At 44.3% G+C, this 21,311-nt stretch overlaps 1 protein-coding gene, 1 long non-coding RNA gene and 1 pseudogene across 4 annotated transcripts in view; 2 read left to right on the top strand and 1 right to left on the bottom strand.

The window, feature by feature from the left end:
- Positions 1-2,075: 2,075 nt before the first annotated feature.
- LOC113892695 lies at positions 2,076-18,260 on the bottom strand. The gene is made up of 3 exons (XR_003511107.1): positions 18,175-18,260; positions 17,399-17,812; positions 2,076-3,691 (listed from the first exon to the last, which is right to left on the bottom strand). It is a non-coding gene; the product is annotated as an uncharacterized LOC113892695 (long non-coding RNA).
- On the top strand, positions 5,644-6,947 carry LOC113892694 (annotated as a pseudogene). Its single transcript, XR_003511106.1, has one exon. The product of XR_003511106.1 is annotated as a voltage-dependent anion-selective channel protein 2 pseudogene (transcript).
- An 81-nt stretch (positions 18,261-18,341) lies between the features above and the next one.
- The window catches only part of BTBD11 (BTB domain containing 11), a 333,614-nt gene continuing 330,644 nt past the window's right edge, over positions 18,342-21,311 (top strand). Inside the window, exon 1 of one of the 2 annotated variants that reach the window (XM_027541875.1) lies at positions 18,342-20,027. In XM_027541875.1, coding sequence (XP_027397676.1) covers positions 18,881-20,027 — 1,147 coding nt within the window. In that variant the 5' untranslated portion in view covers positions 18,342-18,880. The remainder of the gene's footprint in view (positions 20,028-21,311) is intronic. The other variant, XM_027541876.1, reaches the window with a different exon arrangement.

The following is a 21,311-nucleotide window of genomic DNA, read 5'->3' as shown; positions in this document are numbered from 1 at the left end:
CTTTGGTGCATTGCTCCTTGGGATTGCATGAGACATTTAATGAAGTAGGAGATGTCCAGTGACCAACCTCTCAGCAAACCATGTCCCATTTCTATCTCTGGTAGGCATTTGGGGTATGGTTTATAAATAAGGTGGTGCCGGTGTTGGCGAAGACATGGAGAAATGGGATGGATTGAAGATGTAAAATTGAAATGTGAAGGTATAAGATAGGATAATACTTATCCTCTTGAGAGGATGGGAGAGTTACCAATATTAAAAGAACTGACAGTCTTAACTATGAGAAAATTAAAACTTTATGTTAAACTAATAAATAAATAACTACAAAGGGGCAAAAGAGCAAGCCATGGAAAACTACCTGCAGTGTATATGACAGAGAAAAATTTAGTATTTTTACTCTATAAGTAGTTCCTAAAAGTCATTAGGAAAAAGACAAACATCTTAGGATGCCCCATTCCCCCCTCCAAAAAAAGGAAATGATATAAACAGGGAATTCTTGTGAGCAAAAGTATAAAAGAAAAATAAGTGAAGAAAATCAACTTCTAGGGTGATTAAGTAAATGTTAGATCTATATTGAAAGGTAATAGCATAAAGTCAGTAATGGCACAGTCTCTGGATTCAGGCTGGCTGGGTTGCTGCCTCACTTTTCTCATCTATAAAATGAAGGTAATAGGGTTATTGTAAGTGGGAGGCAAGTTCATATCATACAGTTGGAATAGTGCCTGGCACATCAGGAGTGGTACATAAATGCTAGTTGCTGTTACTTCTCTTATTAAATTGATAAATAATAAAAATGATAATAGCCAGTGGTGTCAAAGGACTGGAGACAGGCACTCTTGTACACTGCTAGGGGTATAAATTTGGCACAGTCTTCTTAGAGGGCAATTTAGCCTCATGCATTAAGGAATTAGAATGCTACATTGCCTTGGGCCAAAGTCCATAGTAGGAATTTTCCCCAAGGAAATAAGAAGTCAAATATATAAATAAAACAACTATAAAGACTTTTTTTCAGAGCTCTGTATAATTGTGCAATACTGAAAAGAACCTAAACGTCCAACAGTACATTCATTGAACACATTATTAGACATCCATTTAGTAGAATTCTATGTAGTCATCAAATGACATAAAGAACCACTAAAAGGGCATTTGGGAACAATTGAAATATGACTTAGATAATGTTATTGTGTCAGTGCTGTTTCTTGAGTGTGATAAAGTTCCTACAGTGCTTTGTAGGAAAATGTAGAATACATGCCAAAGTGAACTGATGTTTACAACTTACTTTCAAATGGTTCCAGAAAAAAGAACATAACACCACACACACACATCATATATATTTATAAATATCTCACAGAGAGAGAAAGCAATGGTGAATCTGGGTGAAGGGTAAATAGAATGGTTATTTTTATCTATTAACCTTTCTGTCTGTATGAAATTTTTCAAAATGAAAAGCTGGGAAAATGTAAAAAAATATATAAGGATAGGAAAATGATTTATTTTAAGGAAAAAAGTAGTTTACAAATCAGTATATACAATATGATCTCAATTTTTTTTTGTTAAAAGATTATTAGTTGGTATTTATGAGTTTGGGTAAACTCTGGGAGTTGGTGATGGACAGGAAGGCTTGGCGTGCTGAAGTTCATGAGGTCACAAAGAGTCGGACATGACTGAACTGAACTGAACTGACTGACTGGAGCCTCCTCACATGTCAGGCTGTGTTAAATGTGCATTGCCTTATGTTGCTAAAACCCTATGAAATTCTGAGGCATTATGATTTTGCTTACACAAAAAAAAATAGAAATTCAGAGATGAAAAGGGGCTTCCAATGTGGCTTAATGGGTAAAGAATCTTCCTGTAAAGCAGGAGACTTGGGTTCCACCCCTGAGTCAGGAAGATCCCCTGGAGGAGGGAATGGCTACCCACTCCAATATCCTTGCCTATAGAATGCCATGGACAGAGGGGCCTGGCAGGCTATAGTCCATAGGGTCACAAAGAGTCGGACACGACTGAAGCCACTGAGCACGCCACACACACACACACACACACACACACAGATGAAAAACTTACTAAAAGCCAGCCACTTATACTCAAACATGGGTCTTTATGACCGCAAGTCCACACTTCTTTTTTATTGAATGAAAGATTCTTTAAATTCTTTAGTGCTTTACCATTTTCAAAAGATCCATGCACATGATTTCATATAACTCCATAATAACCCTTTTATTTTCCCTACCCCTATCTTTGCCCTCCCCTGTTCCCTCTGCCCATTGGTAATCGCTAGCTTGTTCTCTATATCTGTGAGTCTACTTCTTTTTTGTTTTATTCACTAGAGTATTTTTCAGATTTCACATACCCTGCAGTATATGTCTTTGTCTAGCTTATTTCACTCAAGTCTACACTCTCAACTACTGTTGCAGAGAGAGAAGAGGCTGCTATAGCTGCTGAGAGTGATGTTGAGATTAGCTAATAATTATTGATAAGGGCTGTAATGGAGTTACATAGTCAACGCTTTAAAGAAGCAAAAGCAAAGAAAGAGGCTTGTTTTATAGGGCAGGAAGATAGGAAGAATGTTCTTACTAAGGTGGTGCCATTTGAGATGGGCTTTGAAGGATCCATAGGAGTACAGTAGGGGCTGGTGGAGCATTCACTACAGAGGGAAGAGCGTGAGTAAAGACAGTGTATTTAAGAAACCATAACTCGTTCTCTGGGAGTGAGGGGGGAGGTAATCAAGGAAGATGGCAGCTAATAAGACTGGACAGAGAGCAGCGCTCCTTCTTTCTGATGCTGATGGGAGCTGCTTCTGAAAAATGACCCAGGCAACAGAGTTTTCTGCATGAGAAAATGAGACTGTCACTGGGCAGACAAAGTGAGGGACTTTTGGGAGCAGTTTCAACAGGAGGTGATGAACAATTTTACCAGAGTAAGAATAGTGGGAAGGAAGAAGGGACAGAATCAAAGCTTTCTCCTCTAAAAGTCTGCAGTATTACTTAGGGACATACCATAGTAAATACGCATCTTGAAATATCACCTTATCTTCCTGAGCTGGTCCTTGGCTTGTTTGTGCTTATACCCACCTATTTTGTATTGTAAGAACTACCTTCCCCAAATTCCCTTACCGTCCAGCTTCTTGATGGGTTTGGCCAATGGGATGCACTGGCAGAAGATGGAGGCAGGAGGAGGGGCAAGTCCAGGGTTTTTCTGCCCCTCTCTGCCTGCTATGGGTGGTGTTCCTGGCAGCAGCTATGTCTCATTCATGAGCCCAGATCCTGCTGGGCTGCCCCTCCCAACATGGAGCTACCTCTCCTGCTCGGCCTCCATTGTGGCTCTAGATCTTGCCACATGGCTTGGCTTCAGGTCTCTGATATCATCATCTTCTCTCTGTCCCTCCATCCTGGACATAGCACAGGCTTCTTGCTACTGCTACTTCCTCCCTTGTCTCCTTTCTGTTCCATTCAGTGCCTTAGCTCTCCCATCCCCTCTGGAACTTGCATTAGATTCCTTCAGATTGAAACTCCTACAGTATTTTTGTTTCCTGGCTAGACTCCCCACTTAAAGCAGAATTTCCTAATGGACAGGCACTGTATCTGTCCATTTTTAGAATTCCACAAGGAGGAAGATAGAATTACTCAGAAAATACTTGATTGATTACGGGCCTTGGATCCCACTAGTAATCCTCATTGGCTCACTGATGTGGGATCTGAAAAGAGAAGACACAGAAGAAAGGGGAATGAATTTTAATTCCTTATTCTACATGCTTAGCTTGAATTATAGTATAATTTCCACCCATTCATTCATTCAATCAACAAGCATGTATTGAGTGCCTAGCAAGTGCTGGGGATATAGCAGTGATCCTTTCCTTGGGGAGTTTACATTTTAGTAGAGGACTTTGATGATGCTAGAAAAGACCCTGATGCTGTGAAAGATTGAGGGCAGGAAGAGAATGGGGTGATAGAAGGTGAGATGGCCGGATGGCATCACCAACTCAATGGTCATGAGTTTGAGCAAACTCCAGGAGATGGTGAAGGACAGGGGAGCCTAGCATGCTGCAGTCCATGGGGTTGCAAAGAGTTGGACAAGACTTAAGAACTGAACAGCAACAATTAATGCACCAACAAGCCACTGAGGAGAAGGGGCTGGCTCATTTTTTTTCACTTCATTTTTTTCAGAGTCACTGCCTGGTGATACCCTATCAGATAATCTGGTGAGGAGATGGAGACTTACAGGTGGAAAATAACAATAATGGTAGTATCATTTGAGGGGCAGATTCTGTGCTAAGACATCTATCCAACCAATCCAACAAGCATTTCTTGGGTACACTATGTGCTGGGTGATATGGTTTACAGAGCCAGCAAGACAAATAGGTCCACACACTCTTGGATCATATCGTCTAATTGGGATGAAAGACATTAAGCAAGTTAAAATTAGGGTACATGCTCTGACAGAGATGTATATGTGGTATGAGAGCTGATAATAGGGGAACTTGACCTAGCCTAGGGGTACTGGTGGTCCCCTAAGTCTTCTCCAAGGAAGTCAAGTTTTGGCTAAGCCTTGAAAGTCCAGGGGGTTGGGTGGTAGAAAGTGTTCTGGAGAAGTTTTCATCTGTATCTCATTTAAGCCACACATCAGAGGGTCCAGAAACTCAAGCAACTGTTTTCTGTTCTCTGCTGCTCTCTCAGTGCTTGTCACCAACATCCTCAGCTTTTAACTGACCAGACTGCTTGCAAATAATGAACTTGGAGAGAACAGCTCCTCCAGAGTCTATCAATCAAATAAATTGTCCTCCTATGGAATAACACTCCCAGAGGAGCAGAAGCTACATTCATGGTAGCCCTTATGATTGTTTACAAATATTCCAGTTCCCTTTCTGAGTACATGTGAGATTATGCTTTGAAGTTCTTTTAAGTTAGATACAGTTGTATGAATGGCATTAGCCAGTGAAATATGAGTGTATAACTTCCAGGTGAAAACTTTAAAAGTCAGAGTGTTGTTCTTTTGTTCTCACTGCTTTTCCTGCCTCATAAATTTTGAAAGCATGTGCAGTGATGGTGCTTCCAAGAGCCTGGGCCCCTAAGTGAACACTACAAGTAGTGTAGTTAACCTATCAACCCATGTTGCACATTGGACCTAAACAAGAAAGAAAGCATTGCTGTTTTAGGCTGTTGAAATTTGGGAATTGTTTGTTACTGAAGCATTATCTAGCATAACCTGACTGATACAAGATTGTTTGTGTATTTTCTTTTCCTCTTCTCAGTGATGAGTAACCAGTTGCTCTAAACTAGATAAGCCAAACACATTACATACCTGAAAATTTGACATAAGCATTATTTCCCAGTTTTGCAGCTAGAAGTCAAGAACAATCACAGATAGGGCTGCAACTGGGCTTTGTTCACAGGAAAGACTAACTATAATATGCAAACTTTACCCCACTCACCCAACAATGTCACCCGGCTCCTAAGGAAGAACAGAGAGAGGTTTATGGAGCTGGGAAAAGGGAAGACTTTTGGCTTGGGAATGCCATTTACAGCTCTTTATAAAATCTCTGGGTTCTGATGGGGATAGGGCAAGTTGTTTCTGCATGATTGTGGCCCTTCTTTCCTTTTCATAGTTAATCTTATAGGCCTACTAATTTTTTTATTTCAGGGAGGCAAGGCATATTGGACAACTATGGTCTTAAAATGTTTCAGAATTGAGCCCGACGCCGAGCGAGCTGAACGGCCTCAGCTGCTAGTGGAGTGGCAGCGGCGCCTTCCCTTCGCCCCCGGAGACCAGCAGATCACCTCTCCCCACGGCCTCACCATGGCGACCTATGGACAGAACTGCACGCGGCCAGTGTGTATTCCTCCATCATATGCTGACCTTGGCAAAGCTGCCAGAGATATATTCAACAAAGGATTTGGTTTTGGGTTGGTGAAACTGGATGTGAAAACAAAGTCGTGCAGTGGCGTGGAATTCTCAACATCTGGTTCATCTAATACAGACACTGGTAAAGTTACTGGGACCTTGGAGACCAAATATAAATGGTGTGAGTATGGTCTGACTTTCACAGAAAAGTGGAACACTGATAACACTCTGGGAACAGAAATCGCTATTAAAGACCAGATTTGCCAAGGTTTGAAACTGACATTTGATACCACCTTTTCACCAAACACAGGAAAGAAAAGTGGTAAAATCAAGTCTTCTTACAAGAGGGAATGTATAAACCTTGGTTGTGATGTTGACTTTGATTTTGCTGGACCTGCAATCCATGGTTCGGCTGTCTTCGGTTATGAGGGCTGGCTTGCTGGGTACCAGATGACCTTTGACAGTGCCAAATCAAAGCTGACAAGGAATAACTTTGCAGTGGGCTACAGGACTGGGGACTTCCAGCTACACACTAATGTCAATGATGGTACAGAATTTGGAGGATCAATTTATCAGAAAGTATGTGAAGATCTTGACACTTCAGTAAACCTTGCTTGGACATCAGGAACCAACTGCACTCGCTTTGGAATTGCAGCTAAATATCAACTGGATCCCACTGCTTCCATTTCTGCAAAAGTCAACAACTCTAGTTTAATTGGAGTGGGCGATACTCAGACTCTGAGGCCTGGTGTGAAGCTTACACTGTCTGCCCTGGTAGACGGGAAGAACATTAATGCTGGAGGCCACAAACTTGGGCTTGCCCTGGAATTGGAGGCTTAATTCAGCTGAAAGAAACCTCTGGAAATGGGTATCAGAAGATTTGGCCTTAATATATTTCCAGTGTGACCAGCAGGCTTCCCCCACCCCACCCCCCGAAGGTGATCAAAACAAAGGATGATCTAAACAAGAGCTGTATTTTAAATATTTAGACAGTTACTTGTTAGCTGGTTTCTAGTTCAATTGGTTGTCTATCTAGTTACCAATACTGCAGTCATGCAGTCACCTATACATTATTTAAATGTATTTAACTGTTAAATGCGCTACCCACCGATTCCCAAAACAATGAATTTCACCTTTTTCTCAAGCGCACATGGAACCTTCTCCAGGATAGATCACATCCTGGGCCATAAACCTAGCCTTGGTAAATTCAAAAAAATAGAAATCATTCCAAGCATTTTTTCTGACCACAATGCAGTAAGATTAGATCTCAATTACAGGAGAAAAACTATTAAAAATTCCAACATATGGAGGCTGAACAACACGCTGCTGAATAACCAACAAATCACAGAAGAAATCAAAAAAGAAATCAAAATTTGCATAGAAACGAATGAATATGAAAACACAACAACCCAAAACCTGTGGGACACGGTAAAAGCAGTCCTAAGGGGAAAGTTCATAGCAATACAGGCACACCTCAAGAAACAAGAAAAAAGTCAAATAAATAACCTAACTCTACACCTAAAGCAACTGGAAAAGGAAGAAATGAAGAACCCCAGGGTTAGTAGAAGGAAAGAAATCTTAAAAATTAGAGCAGAAATAAATGCAAAAGAAACAAAAGAGACCATAGCAAAAATCAACAAAACCAAAAGCTGGTTCTTTGAAAGGATAAATAAAATTGACAAACCATTAGCCAGACTCATCGAGAAACAAAGGGAGAAAAATCAAATCAACAAAATTAGAAACGAAAATGGAGAGATCACAACAGACAACACAGAAATACAAAGGATCATAAGAGACTACTATCAACAATTATATGCCAATAAAATGGACAACGTGGAAGAAATGGACAAATTCTTAGAAAAGTACAACTTTCCAAAACTGGACCAGGAAGAAATAGAAAATCTTAACAGACCCATCACAAGCACGGAAATTGAAACTGTAATCAAAAATCTTCCAACAAACAAAAGCCCCGGTCCAGACGGCTTCACAGCTGAATTCTACCAAAAATTTAGAGAAGAGCTAACACCTATCCTGCTCAAACTCTTCCAGAAAATTGCAGAGGAAGGTAAACTTCCAAACTCATTCTATGAGGCCACCATCACCCTAATACCAAAACCTAACAAAGATCCCACAAAAAAAGAAAACTACAGGCCAATATCACTGATGAACATAGATGCAAAAATCCTTAACAAAATTCTAGCAATCAGAATCCAACAACACATTTAAAAGATCATACACCATGACCAAGTGGGCTTTATCCCAGGGATGCAAGGATTCTTCAATATCCGCAAATCAATCAATGTAATACACCACATTAACAAATTGAAAAATAAAAACCATATGATTATCTCAATAGATGCAGAGAAAGCCTTTGACAAAATTCAACATCCATTTATGATAAAAACTCTCCAGAAAGCAGGAATAGAAGGAACATACCTCAACATAATAAAAGCTATATATGACAAACCCACAGCAAACATTATCCTCAATGGGGAAAAATTGAAAGCATTTCCTCTAAAGTCAGGAACAAGACAAGGGTGCCCACTTTCACCATTACTATTCAACATAGTTTTGGAAGTTTTGGCCACAGCAATCAGAGCAGAAAAAGAAATAAAAGGAATCCAAATTGGAAAAGAAGAAGTAAAACTCTCACTATTTGCAGATGACATGATCCTCTACATAGAAAATCCTAAAGATTCCACCAGAAAATTACTAGAAATAATCAATGACTATAGTAAAGTTGCAGGATATAAAATCAACACACAGAAATCCCTTGCATTCCTATACACTAATAATGAGAAAACAGAAAGAGAAATTAAGGAAACAATTCCATTCACCATTGCAACGGAAAGAATAAAATACTTAGGAATATATCTACCTAAAGAAACTAAAGACCTATATATAGAAAACTATAAAACACTGGTGAAAGAAATCAAAGAGGACACTAATAGATGGAGAAATATACCATGTTCATGGATTGGAAGAATCAATATAGTGAAAATGAGTATACTACCCAAAGCAATTTATAGATTCAATGCAATCCCTATCAAGCTACCAACAGTATTCTTTACAGAGCTAGAACAAATAATTTCACAATTTGTATGGAAATACAAAAAACCTCGAATAGCCAAAGTGATCTTGAGAAAGAAGAATGGAACTGGAGGAATCAACCTACCTGACTTCAGGCTCTACTACAAAGCCACAGTTATCAAGACAGTATGGTACTGGCACAAAGACAGAAATATTGATCAATGAATAAAATAGAAAGCCCAGAGATAAATCCATGCACATATGGACACCTTATCTTTGACAAAGGAGGCAAGAATATACAATGGATTAAAGACAATCTCTTTAACAAGTGGTGCTGGGAAATCTGGTCAACCACTTGTAAAAGAATGAAACTAGACCACTTTCTAACACCATACACAAAAATAAACTCAAAATGGATTAAAGATCTAAACGTAAGACCAGAAACTATAAAACTCCTAGAGGAGAACATAGGCAAAACACTCTCCGACATATATCACAGCAGGATCCTCTATGACCCACCTCCCAGAATATTGGAAATAAAAGCAAAAATAAACAAATGGGACCTAATTAACCTTAAAAGCTTCTGCTCAAAGGAAACTATTAGCAAGGTGAAAAGACAGCCTTCAGAATGGGAGAAAATAATAGCAAATGAAACAACTGACAAACAACTAATCTCAAAAATATACAAGCCACTCCTACAGCTCAACTCCAGAAAAATAAACGACCCAATCAAAAAATGGGCCAAAGAACTAAATAGACATTTCTCCAAAGAAGACATACAGATGGCTAACAAACACATGAAAAGATGCTCAACATCACTCATTATCAGAGAAATGCAAATCAAAACCACTATGAGGTACCATTTCACACCAGTCAGAATGGCTGCGATCCAAAAGTCTACAAATAATAAATGCTGGAGAGGGTGTGGAGAAAAGGGAACCCTCTTACACTGTTGGTGGGAATGCAAACTAGTACAGCCACTATGGAGAACAGTGTGGAGATTCCTTAAAAAACTGGAAATAGAACTGCCTTATGATCCAGCAATCCCACTGCTGGGCATACACACTGAGGAAACCAGAAGGGAAAGAGACACGTGTACCCCAATGCTCATCGCAGCACTGTTTATAATAGCCAGGACATGGAAGCAACCTAGATGTCCATCAGCAGATGAATGGATAAGAAAGCTGTGGTACATATACACAATGGAGTATTACTCAGCCATTAAAAAGAATACATTTGAATCAGTTCTACTGAGGTGGATGAAACTGGAGCCTATTATATAGAGTGAAGTAAGTCAGAAGGAAAAACATAAATACAGTATACTAACGCATATATATGGAATTTAGAAAGATGGTAACAATAACCCTGTGTATGAGATAGCAAAAGAGACACTGATGTATAGAACAGTCTTATGGACTCTGTGGGAGAGGGAGAGGGTGGGAAGATTTGGGAGAATGGCATTGAAACATGTAAAATATCATGTAAGAAACGAGTTGCCAGTCCAGGTTCGATGCACGATACTGGATGCTTGGGGCTAGTGCACTGGGACGACCCAGAGGGATGGTATAGGGAGGGAGGAGGGAGGAGGGTTCAGGATGGGGAACACATGTATACCTGTGGTGGATTCATTTTGATATTTGGCAAAACTAATACAATTATGTAAAGTTTAAAAATAAAATAAAATTAGGAGTTAAAAAAAAATGTTTCAGAATTAAGTCCAAACTCCTCAAAATGCCCTCTGGGCCTTTATGCTGGTGGGTGCCTCCCTCCTCCACCTCATCTTACAAATTCCTTCCTCTACTTCTCAGCTAGGCAGCGATGACCTTCTGCCAGTTCCTCCAAACAACTCAGTTTTCTTTTGATCCCGTACCCTTGTATGTGGTGTTTCTGCTTTGGGGGGATATTTCCCCTATTTGGTAAGTTCCTACTCATCCTCGAAGTCTGACCATCCAAGTCTCTTCTTCCAGAAAGCCATCTCTGACCACCCACCTTGGGCTAGGGTCCCCTTCTTCAGGTCTCCCCTGGCACACACAGTCCTGTGGCACTGATTCAGAAAGTGGACTTTGGAGTTGAAATGTCTGGGTTAAAATTCTGTGTCCACATTTTACAGCCCTTCAACTTTGGGTAAATTGCTCAGCTTCTTTGCACCTCAGTTTTCTCATCAATAAAGTGGGGATGCTGACAGGGTAGGTGCATGTAAAATGCTTAAAACAGTTGTCTGGCACAAAGTACATTCTCAGAAAGTGTTAGGGTTTGTAATGATTATCATATTAATGTACAATTCTGACAACTACAGGTGGAATCTTTAGATCAGTGAACCCCAGATATAGTATATCAATTGAATATGAATAATGTTTATCCACATGCATGCAGCTCTACCCATTTGTCAAAGGCTGCATGACCCTAAGACATGAAGAATCAATGCTGAGAGGGCCATGATTGCCCTGGGATCTGCTCTCAGAGCTGCCTCATATTAACAGGTGCATCTACAGCTCTTGCTGAAAAGTTACTTCTTTAAAGTTCTTTGCATTGTGTGACCTATTCCCACTCGACAAATGAGCAAGCCATTATGTTGACTGTGATTCTTTCTTTCAGGAGAAAGTTCAGAAGAAGTAGGCATATATGTCCATTTCTGATGTGGAGCTTCTCTTGTGGCTCAGCTGCAAGGAATCCACCTGCAATGCGGGAGACCTGGGTTTGATCCCTGGGTTGAGAAGGTCCTCTGGAGAAGGGAAAGGCTACCCACTCCAGTATTCTGGTCTGGAGAATGCCATGGACTGTATAGTCCATGGAGTCGCAAAGAGTCAGACACGACTGAGCGACTTTCACTTCACACTGATGTGGAGCAGATTGAAGTTGGGGTGGACTCATCAATAGTCTTCTACCTAATGACAGAGTCTTCCACTCACAAAGACACACACAGCAAAGGGATCATTGCTGAGCTTTACACACATTCACTATGTACCCAAGAAATAGCTGATGTTTGCCAGGGGCTCGCTCAGAAATAGTGCAGTGAAACATACACAGTCTGTTAATTCATGTGTGTAATTCTTGAACTTCCCTATCTGGAAACTCGCTGCACTTGCAGCTCTTATTAATGTCTCTGTTTCCACTAGAAGCTCAACAAGGGTAGTACTCAGAAGGAAAGCTGAGTCCCTATTGCCCCCAGTGACAAGCACTGTGCCTGACCCATAATAGAAGTAACCAACACTAGTTGAGCATTTACAGTGCGGGCCAGACAGTGTTCTAATGACCTCATTTAGTCCTCACAGTCAACCTATCGAGGTATTGTTATTATCCCCAATTAAAGACAAAGAATAGAGGCCTGGTGAGGCACAGAGAGGCTAAACAACTTGTTCAAGATTACATGGGTAGAAAGCAATGAAGCCAGGCTTCCAAACCAAATGGCCTTGTTTGTTCCTACCCAGTAGATGCATAGAAAGCATGTGATAAAGCTCTCAACACGTGTGACCCCAGCTGAACGAGGCTGGTTCACATTATGGTTGTTGGGTTGGTTGCTATGCTTGCTGCTTGGTTTCCAGAATGCTGAAGAATGAAAGATTATATTAATACTTTGATTGACAGCTAGGCTTCAGAATAACGGGCAGAAAATTATTTAATTTTCTTTGGAAAACAGCTTTCTGGCTTTGGTAAAATGATACCTGTTTATTGTAAACACTTCAGAAGTATAAACAGAAACTTTTTTAAAAATCAAAAAACAAAAGAAGAAGGAAACACCAGGAATGGAACTAGAATCAATAAAACTCCTTTTAAAAAATCTTCAAAAATCCAATAAACTAGTTATAGCTATTATTTCCAACCCTTCAGGCAAGTTTACATATTTATATACATATTTAGCTCTATATAAAACATTTTACATAAATGGGATCATATTAAATATGCAATTCTAAGACCTATTTTCAAAAATTTCTTCACTCCCCAATATGCTATGGAAAGAAAGATCATCATTATTCTTCAAGACCTCTAAATATTTCCCTATCTGAATTAATATAATTATTTCATCAGGCCCTATTGAAAGACATTTAGGTTGTTTCCCCAAGTCCTCTGTTAAAACAGCATTACAAAGAACATCCTGTATATTTTTGAAAAATTCACGAGAATCACCTTAGATAATATCAGAAGATATGATTTCTGAGAAACCACAGGGAGTACACATTGACATTTTGATACATATCGACAGACTGCCCTCCCAAAATATCGCCCCAGTTTAGGTCCCATCACGACACCCATTCATCACGACTGACTTTATAAATCTTTGCTAATCTGATAGGCAAAATAACCCCAGTAATTTAATTTCTGTTTGTTTGTTTGTTTTTTTTAAGATATTGATTTATTTGGCTGTGCTGGGCGGGTCTTAGTTACAGCATGTGGGATCTTTTTTAGTTGCAACATGTCAATCCTTAAGAGGAATCTAGATCCCTGAACCAGGGAATCAACATGCACCCCCTGTATTGGGAGCATGGAATCTTAGCCACTGGACCACCAGGGAAGTCCCTAAAAAATCTTTAATGTATGTTCATTGTTGATCTGCATTTCTCCAAGGATAACATAGATATCAATAACACTTCTAGCTTTGATGAAGAGTTATTTATGTACAAAGAGGTTCATCCCCGCATTACTTATCCCAGTTAGAAAACAGAAAAACAACCAAATGGGGGAATCAACCCACCAGTTAAGGTATAAACATATGTCGGAATATTTTGTAGTTACACAAAAAAGAATATTTTGGATGAATATTTACTAGCATGGGGAAATGATTATAATATCAAGCTGGTGGAAATTTCTTAAGGAAAAATCAAAATGCAAAATTACAGAACAATTCCAACTCTGTCAAAATACATCTGTTAAAAGCAAAAGATGAGGAAAAAATAGATATGAAGGAAACACAAGTCATTAGTGTTGATTTCTGTGAGATGGAATTTGGGAAGATTTGAACTTTCTTTAGACTTTTTTTTGCAGATGCTGACTTTTCTGATAGTATGGGACTAATACTGAACATTTGGTTGCTGTGTTTATTTTTCTCAGTGCTTAGGGTGGTGTGCCCTCAGTACTTAACATTATCATTAATGATCTATTCCAGTAAACTAAATAGACATATGCTTTGGTTTATGCCTAATCACAAGGAACATGCTCATTAGTACTGAACCATGTTGGGGGCAAGATCCCAGCTTTCAAGGAGTGTGTCTTCTGGAAGGTGAGAGGAGGCATATGAGTATCTACAGTGTAACAGGCAGCAGTAGGTTCACTAAGATATGGCTAAGCCTCCTAGACAAGGTGACATTTCAGCCCAGCCTTGAAGCCTCATTTGGATTTTATATGTAACATTTGTCATTTTTTTTACTCTATAAGTAATGTGTTTATTGCAGAAAAGTAGGGAAATGAAGAAGATAATAACATTGTACATAGGGTAATTATCACATGTGAAACACTGTGTTAAATCCTATGTATGGAGAAATCTCATTTAACCCCTAGTTGCCCCAAAAGATGGGTGTGATTATTTGTGCATTCCACAGGCAAGGAAAGACAGAATAAAATAAATTGATGAGTCAATTCAGGGTACCTGATTGGAAAATTGGCATAGGCATTAATGGAACCCAAGTTGACCTGGTGCCATAGGAAAAAAATAAATAAATGTGAAGCCTATTGTTTCCATCTCTTTTCTTCCCTGTGCATGAGCTCTTCTTGGGTTCTTGCTGCCTACATTCTGAGTGGTCATCACTCAAGCAGTATCTGCACATAGGTGGAAACACTTCCCTGGTGGCTCAGATGGTAAAGCGCCTGCCTACAATGCGGAAGACCTGGGTTCGATCCCTGGGTCAGGAAGATCTCCTGGAGAAGGAAATGGCAACCCACTCCAGTACTCTTGCCTGGAAAATTCCATGGACGGAGGAGCCTTGTAGGCTACAGTCCATGGGGTCGCAAAGAGTCGGACACGACTGAGCAACTTCAATGTCAATGTCATGTCAAAGGCATACAAGTGGATGAGCTCACCAGGGAAACATGCAGAGGAGAAGAGAAAGGGCTCTGAGAACCAGTCCCAAACAACAGAGATGGATGCATCTTGCTAAATCAGGGCTGCATAGACAGGAGGCAGCGTCAGGAAAAACCTTGCTGTGGTAGTACTCTTGGAGCTGAATCTTAGAGGATGAGGCTTGCCAGATTCAGAAGAGGAAGACAAGTGTCCTTGAGCAGAGTGAGCAAAGGAAAGAACCTCTGCAAAGACTTATCAGATGCAAGGGACAACATGTTAAGTTGGAAAATCAGCAAGTGATTTCAGTATGGTTAGAATAAAGGTGTGTGTGTATGTGTATGTGTGTCTTTGTGTCTGTATGTTCATGTGTGTGCAGATATCTGTGTGGGTGTGTGAGTGCATCATGTGTCTATGTGACTGAATATGTTTTCAGGAGGCTAGGGTGATGACAGAGAGCCTAGAGGACAAAGCAGTTTTCAGATCATTGAAGACTGTGTATCCTTGTAGTCAATGGTATGTGAAAAAATACATATAGGGAAAGTTTTATTATGAGGAATTGGTTCATGTAATAGTGCAGAATGAGAAGTCTCATGATCTGACGTTTGCAAGCTTGGAGGCCCAGGGAAGCTGCTGGTATAATTCAGTCCAAGTCCAAAGACCTGAGAACCAGGGGAGCAGGTAATGTAAATCCCAGCCTAAGGGCTGAAGGAGATGAAATGTCCCAGCTCAGGGAGGTGGAGGTTGGGGAGTAATGAATTCTTCCTTTCTCTACCTTTTGTTTTACTCAGTCCCTTTGCAGACTGGATGATGCTCAGCCACAATGGTTGAAGGACAGGGAAGCCTAGCATGCTGCAGTCCATGGGATCGCAAAGAGTTGGACACGACTGAGTGACTGAACAACAACCACCCCAGTGGAGAGAGTAGTTTACTGAGTCCATCAATTCAAATGCTAATCCCACCTGGAAACATTCTCGAAGAAATACCCAGAACAGTGTTTAATCTGGGCACCTGTGGCTCACTCAAGCTGACACATAAAATTAACTATCACAATCTCTTTTAAAAGGTTTGGAATATTATGGGAAAAGTCTGAGAACAGAATGAGATTGGCTGAAGGCCAGCTAGCCAATATAAACTTTATTTATCTGCAAGGCAAATGAGAGCCTTTGAATTTACTACAAGACAGGAAGATGAGATGAGATAAGATGAGATCTTATAAGATAAGATGAGAACTGGGATTTTGGAAGATTCTTGGACTTGATGGTTTGGTGAAGAAGAGGCAGGAGAGAAGGAGACCAGTTGGTAGAATATTGTAATAGTCAACAGAAAGAGATGATGGGCATAGATATTAGGATGGTAGCTACAGGGTAATGGTCATTTATTAGGGTGAAGGGTCATTTATTAGGGTGAAGGGATGAGTAATGGTAGATTTGGGCTGACAGAGATGAGAGACATCAGACAATCGACTGGGTTATCTGGGAAAATCCATAATTGAACCAGCAATTCAAAAGCATGTCCTTCCTTCACCAATGTACAACAAATATTGCCTCCTCTGTGTCAAGCCTGTGCGTGGGGAATCTGTAGTTCAGTGTGGAATCTAACCAGTAACCAGACTGCAGCAACCTAGTGTTACAAGGGCCCAGAAATCAACAGCCTCAGAAGTGGCGGAGGCGTTGAAACACCCAAGACAGTACCGAGTGTTAAAAAGACACCAGGCCCCAAATGGAATCCCAGATGGCACTAGTGGTAAAAACAAACAAACAAAACCCCACCTTCCAATGCATGTAGACATAAGAGACACAGGTTCAATTCCTGGGTTGGGAAGATCCCCTGGAGGAGGGCACAGCAACCCATTCCAGTATTCTTGCCTAGAGTATCTCATGGACAAAGGGCCTGGTGGGCTACTGTCCATAGTGTGCAAAGAGTCAGATACAACTGAAGCGACTTAGCGCATGCTAAGCTCCACCTGGCTCTTCCAGAAATGGAATCTTAAACTAGTCAATCAGGAATCACTTGAGAGCAATAGTTAAGTAATCTACCTTCTAGACCCCCTGCCATCCCCGAAAGGAAAGCAACCTAGCAATAACCAACCTTTTCTTTTGCCTGGTGTAACTTCCTTGTTCCCTCTCCATTCTGTCTATGTAAGTCTTTGATTTCCTACAGCTCCTCCAAGCTCCTTTCCATCTGCTACATGCAAAACTGCCAGATTTGCAAATGGTTGAATAAAGCCAATAAGAGCTTTAAAATTTACTTGAATTTTGTTTTGTAACATGAAGGATCTGGGCTACCTTCCCTAGAAGGGCATTTTTTAGCTAGAAACTCAGAGCAAGCCAGAGCAGGAGAGTCCCCTACCCTCTGGCAGAGACAGTGGGACTGGTGATCCCCAGGTGAATAAGATTTGGTTTCTGCCCTGGTGGATGGGGACAATTAACAGGACAATGCTATTGGACATAAATGCAATTAAGACATGCATATAGATCACTCTTTAGTTAAAAAAAAAAAAAAAGAAAAAACAACTCTTGAGCTGTCTGGAACTATACCCACCAGAATGTCAAAGTGAGACTTCCCAGGTGGCTCAGTGGTAAAGAATTTGCCTGCCAACCAGGAGATGCAGGTTTTGTCCTTGGGTTAGGAAGATCCTCTGGAGAAGGGAATGGCAACCCACTCCGGTATTCTTGCCTGGAAAATCCGGTGAACAGAGGAGCCTGGGGGGCTACAGTTCATGGGGTCGAAAAGAGTGCGACAGGGCTTAGCGACTAAACCACAGCAAGCCCTCCATCCAGTCCACCCCCAGGCACTTGAAGGATGGACTCAGGGTCCTCCTGGGTACTAAATGAAGGAATGTAGTTCACGAGCCCTGGTGTCTGTCGGCTAATGTCCAGAGACAGCCTTCCAGCCTTGTCCATTCCTTATCCCTCTGCTTGTCTGGTTTCTTATCTCCACTCTGGCAAACTGGGTCTGAAAGAGGGTAGCATTAATTGTTTTGGGCACCCGAAGGTGGAGGAGGCAGGAGAGGAAGAAAAAACATACTTTGTGTGTACTAGAGAAAGAAAAAGGAAAGTGAAATCCGAAACCCAAGCGCATAAAGCGACCCCAAGCAGACACATTGTGAACCGCTGGGGGGAGCACAACTCGGTGGGTGGGTGGGTCACCTGTCCAACCTACCCAACCTACGCTTCTCCAGGTCTGGTATCAAAGCCGAAGCCTGAAGGGTAGGGACAGCAGGGATAATCATCCTGCTTTTCTAATAATCATCCGCGTTTCTAAGCTCCCACTGCCCCCCACACACACCCACCTCTAGTTCTCAGGCCCCAGCTCACCACTTCCTGCAGCCTCGGTCCCAGGTCGGGGGCGTGCTTGAGGGGCGGGGCTGCGTGGAGCCGAGGAATATATATATATTTATTTAAAGGTAATTAGCATCCTCCAATCCCATTGGCTCTCCGCCGGCCCTGCTTTACATACGCCCGCCCCGCTGGCTGCCCAGGGCTTGCGGGGTTCCGCAGGGTTTGCAGCCGCCGCGGTCGCTGCTGCTCTTCCGTGCCGGGCGGGCGAACACGGAGTGAACCCCGGCCCGGGAACCGGGAACCGGGGAGCCGAGAGCCAAGAGCCAGCTGCCGGCGGAGCTGCTGCCGCGGCGGCATCTGAATAAATTTCCGTCCTACGAACACCGAGGCCGGCGTCCAGCGGCTTCTGCGCCCAGCCCGGCCCAGTAGGGAGAGGATCAGACACTTTTATTTTATTTTGGAAGAAAGGGGCGAGTCCGGCGTGAGCCTCTACCCCGGCCTGGCTCGCTCCTTAGCGCGCCCCAGATCCGGCCTGGGCTCTGGAAGATGACTCCCTGGTGTGCCCTGTGGATTCCAGCGGCGGCGGCTCGGGGAGGCATCCGAAAGTAGTCACACTTGGTAGCAGCGGCTGGTGGAAAAGTGAGCCGAGGCGGCGCTGACTCGGCTCTTCCCGCGCCCCGGCGCCCGCTGCTCCTCGCTGCTCCTTCCCCTTGGCTTCCCGGCGGCATGAAGTGGCGCAGCGATGGCCAGGAGAGGTAAGAAGCCGGTGGTGCGGACGCTGGAGGATCTAACGCTGGACTCGGGTTATGGTGGCGCGGCGGACTCAGTGCGCTCCTCCAACTTGTCCCTGTGCTGTTCCGACTCGCACCCGGCGTCCCCGTATGGCGGGAGCTGCTGGCCGCCTCTAACTGACTCCATGCACAGCCGGCACAACAGCTTTGACACTGTCAACACTGCCCTGGTGGAAGACTCCGAGGGGCTGGACTGTGCCGGCCAGCACTGCTCGCGGCTGCTGCCGGACCTCGACGAGGTCCCCTGGACCCTCCAGGAGCTGGAGGCGTTGCTCCTGCGCTCACGGGATCCCCGGGCAGGCCCGGTGGCCCCCGGCGGCCTGCCTAAAGACGCACTGGCCAAGCTGTCGACGCTGGTGAGCCGGGCGCTGGTACGCATCGCCAAGGAGGCACAGCGCCTGAGCCTGCGCTTCGCCAAGTGCACCAAGTATGAGATCCAGAGCGCCATGGAGATCGTGCTGTCCTGGGGCCTGGCGGCGCACTGCACGGCGGCCGCGCTGGCCGCGCTGTCCCTCTACAACATGAGCAGTGCCGGTGGCGACCGCCTGGGCCGCGGCAAATCGGCGCGCTGCGGCCTCACCTTCTCTGTGGGCCGCGTGTACCGCTGGATGGTGGACAGCCGCGTGGCGCTGCGCATCCACGAGCACGCAGCCATCTACCTGACGGCCTGCATGGAGAGCCTATTCCGGGACATCTACGCGCGGGTCGTGGCCTCCGGGCTGCCCAGGAGCTGCAGCGGCCTGGGCCCGGGCTCCAGCTCCGGCCCAGGCCAAGGCTCGGGCCCCGGAGCAGCCCCCGCGGCGGATAAGGAGCGGGAGGTCCCCGGAGGGGGAGCGGCGAGCGGCGGCGCCTGCAGCGCAGCCAGCAGCGCCAGCGGAGGCAGCAGCTGTTGCGCCCCGCCGACCGTCGCTGCTGCTGCCGCCGCCGCCGCAGCCCCACCGGCAGCCGCCGCCAACCACCACCACCACCACCACCACGCGCTCCACGAGGCGCCCAAGTTCACCGTGGAGACGCTGGAGTACACGGTCAACAACGACTCCGAGATCTGGGGGCTGCTGCAGCCCTACCAGCACCTCATCTGCGGGAAGAACGCCAGCGGTAAGTGGTCGCGCGGGTGCCGCCCCCTCCCATCCAACGCGTCCAACTCTCTCCTAAGTTGGCCCTTCGGTCCCCTCCCGCGTCCTTTCGGCCGCCCGCTGCTCTTAAACCTCTGAGGGGACCACCGATCTGAAGACGGCCAGAAACCCCACCTAGTGCCTCCTGCTTTCGGGATGCGCTGCGCGTACTTTACGTGGTTGGTAGCGTCCCAAGCTAGAGAGCTTGCGGTTCCGCCCGCGATTCCGGGTGGAGCGGCGGCTGCCTCCTGCAGGCAGAACACAGCGCCACTTTGGGGGGCGATCATTTGCGCCTAGTATACATTTCTGCCAGAGCCCTGTGGAGTTTTTGTTTTTTGTTTTAGACCTTAAAGATGACAAATACGCGGGCGAAGGAGTTTGGCTCCCTGGGACTCGGGAGGAGACGCTTTTCTCCCTCAGCCGCCCGATTCCGCTTGCTTCCCGGCGCCCTCGGGACGCCGTCGGTGAGCTGGTGAAGGAGACGCCCCGTAGCTGTAAAGGCAGACTGAGAGCTCACTCGGCCTAGAAACAGTCGGGGAAATGTGTACGTGGTGAGAGGGTGGAACGGGCAATTTTTCTGGGGCAGTTTTTGAGGCCAGAGCTCACAGCTGGTGGGCGCTGCGCAATGGACAACCCCCCTGATGGAGACCTCCCAGCTTTTGCCGCTGTTGGCTGTCTGGGAGCTGCGGCTGTCACCACTTGGCTTAAGGGATCCCGTCAGGATGGGAGTGGGGCGGAGTTCCGGGGAGACTGCCGGTTTAAGAGGTGGTTTCCAGTAGGTTCTGTCATTCCTCTCCGCACCCCCTATTTTGAAGGCCGGAGCTGGGTGGGTTTGAACCTGCAGTTCTGGTGGCGGAGGGGGTGGGGCCGGGGCGTTTGTTTTTGAGAGCTCGAGCTGGCGGTCCTGCCTGTCTGCGAAAGCCGGAGCTAGACACTTCAAAGCTTCAATTTTCCACAGGAAATGGTAGAAGTGTAACTGGAGACTCCAAAAGCGAAATAAAACTTTGTTACATATTCGGCGGTTTGGCTGGAGGCTGCTTGGTTGGAGCTGAAATGCAGTCTTTCTGGGCAGATTTCATTCATGTTGCTGCCTGTCGTTTTCCCCGGGCCTAAGCAGAGATGCAACGGGCGTGGCCCGGCCTCTGGGGGTGCCAAGTGTGTGCATGGGAGTGTGTGCATATTTGTGAGAGTCTGTGTGCGCGCGTCCGCGCGTGTTTCTGTGGGTGGCTCAGAAGCAAGCAGCTCCAGCAGAAGCCCTTTGGAAACA

The sequence above is a fragment of the Bos indicus x Bos taurus genome, chromosome 5 (assembly GCF_003369695.1).
Source record: "Bos indicus x Bos taurus breed Angus x Brahman F1 hybrid chromosome 5, Bos_hybrid_MaternalHap_v2.0, whole genome shotgun sequence".
NCBI classification, from domain to species: Eukaryota; Metazoa; Chordata; class Mammalia; order Artiodactyla; family Bovidae; genus Bos; species Bos indicus x Bos taurus.
Note: the sequence above shows the minus strand (reverse complement) of the source record. Positions and strands in the feature narration are given on the sequence as shown.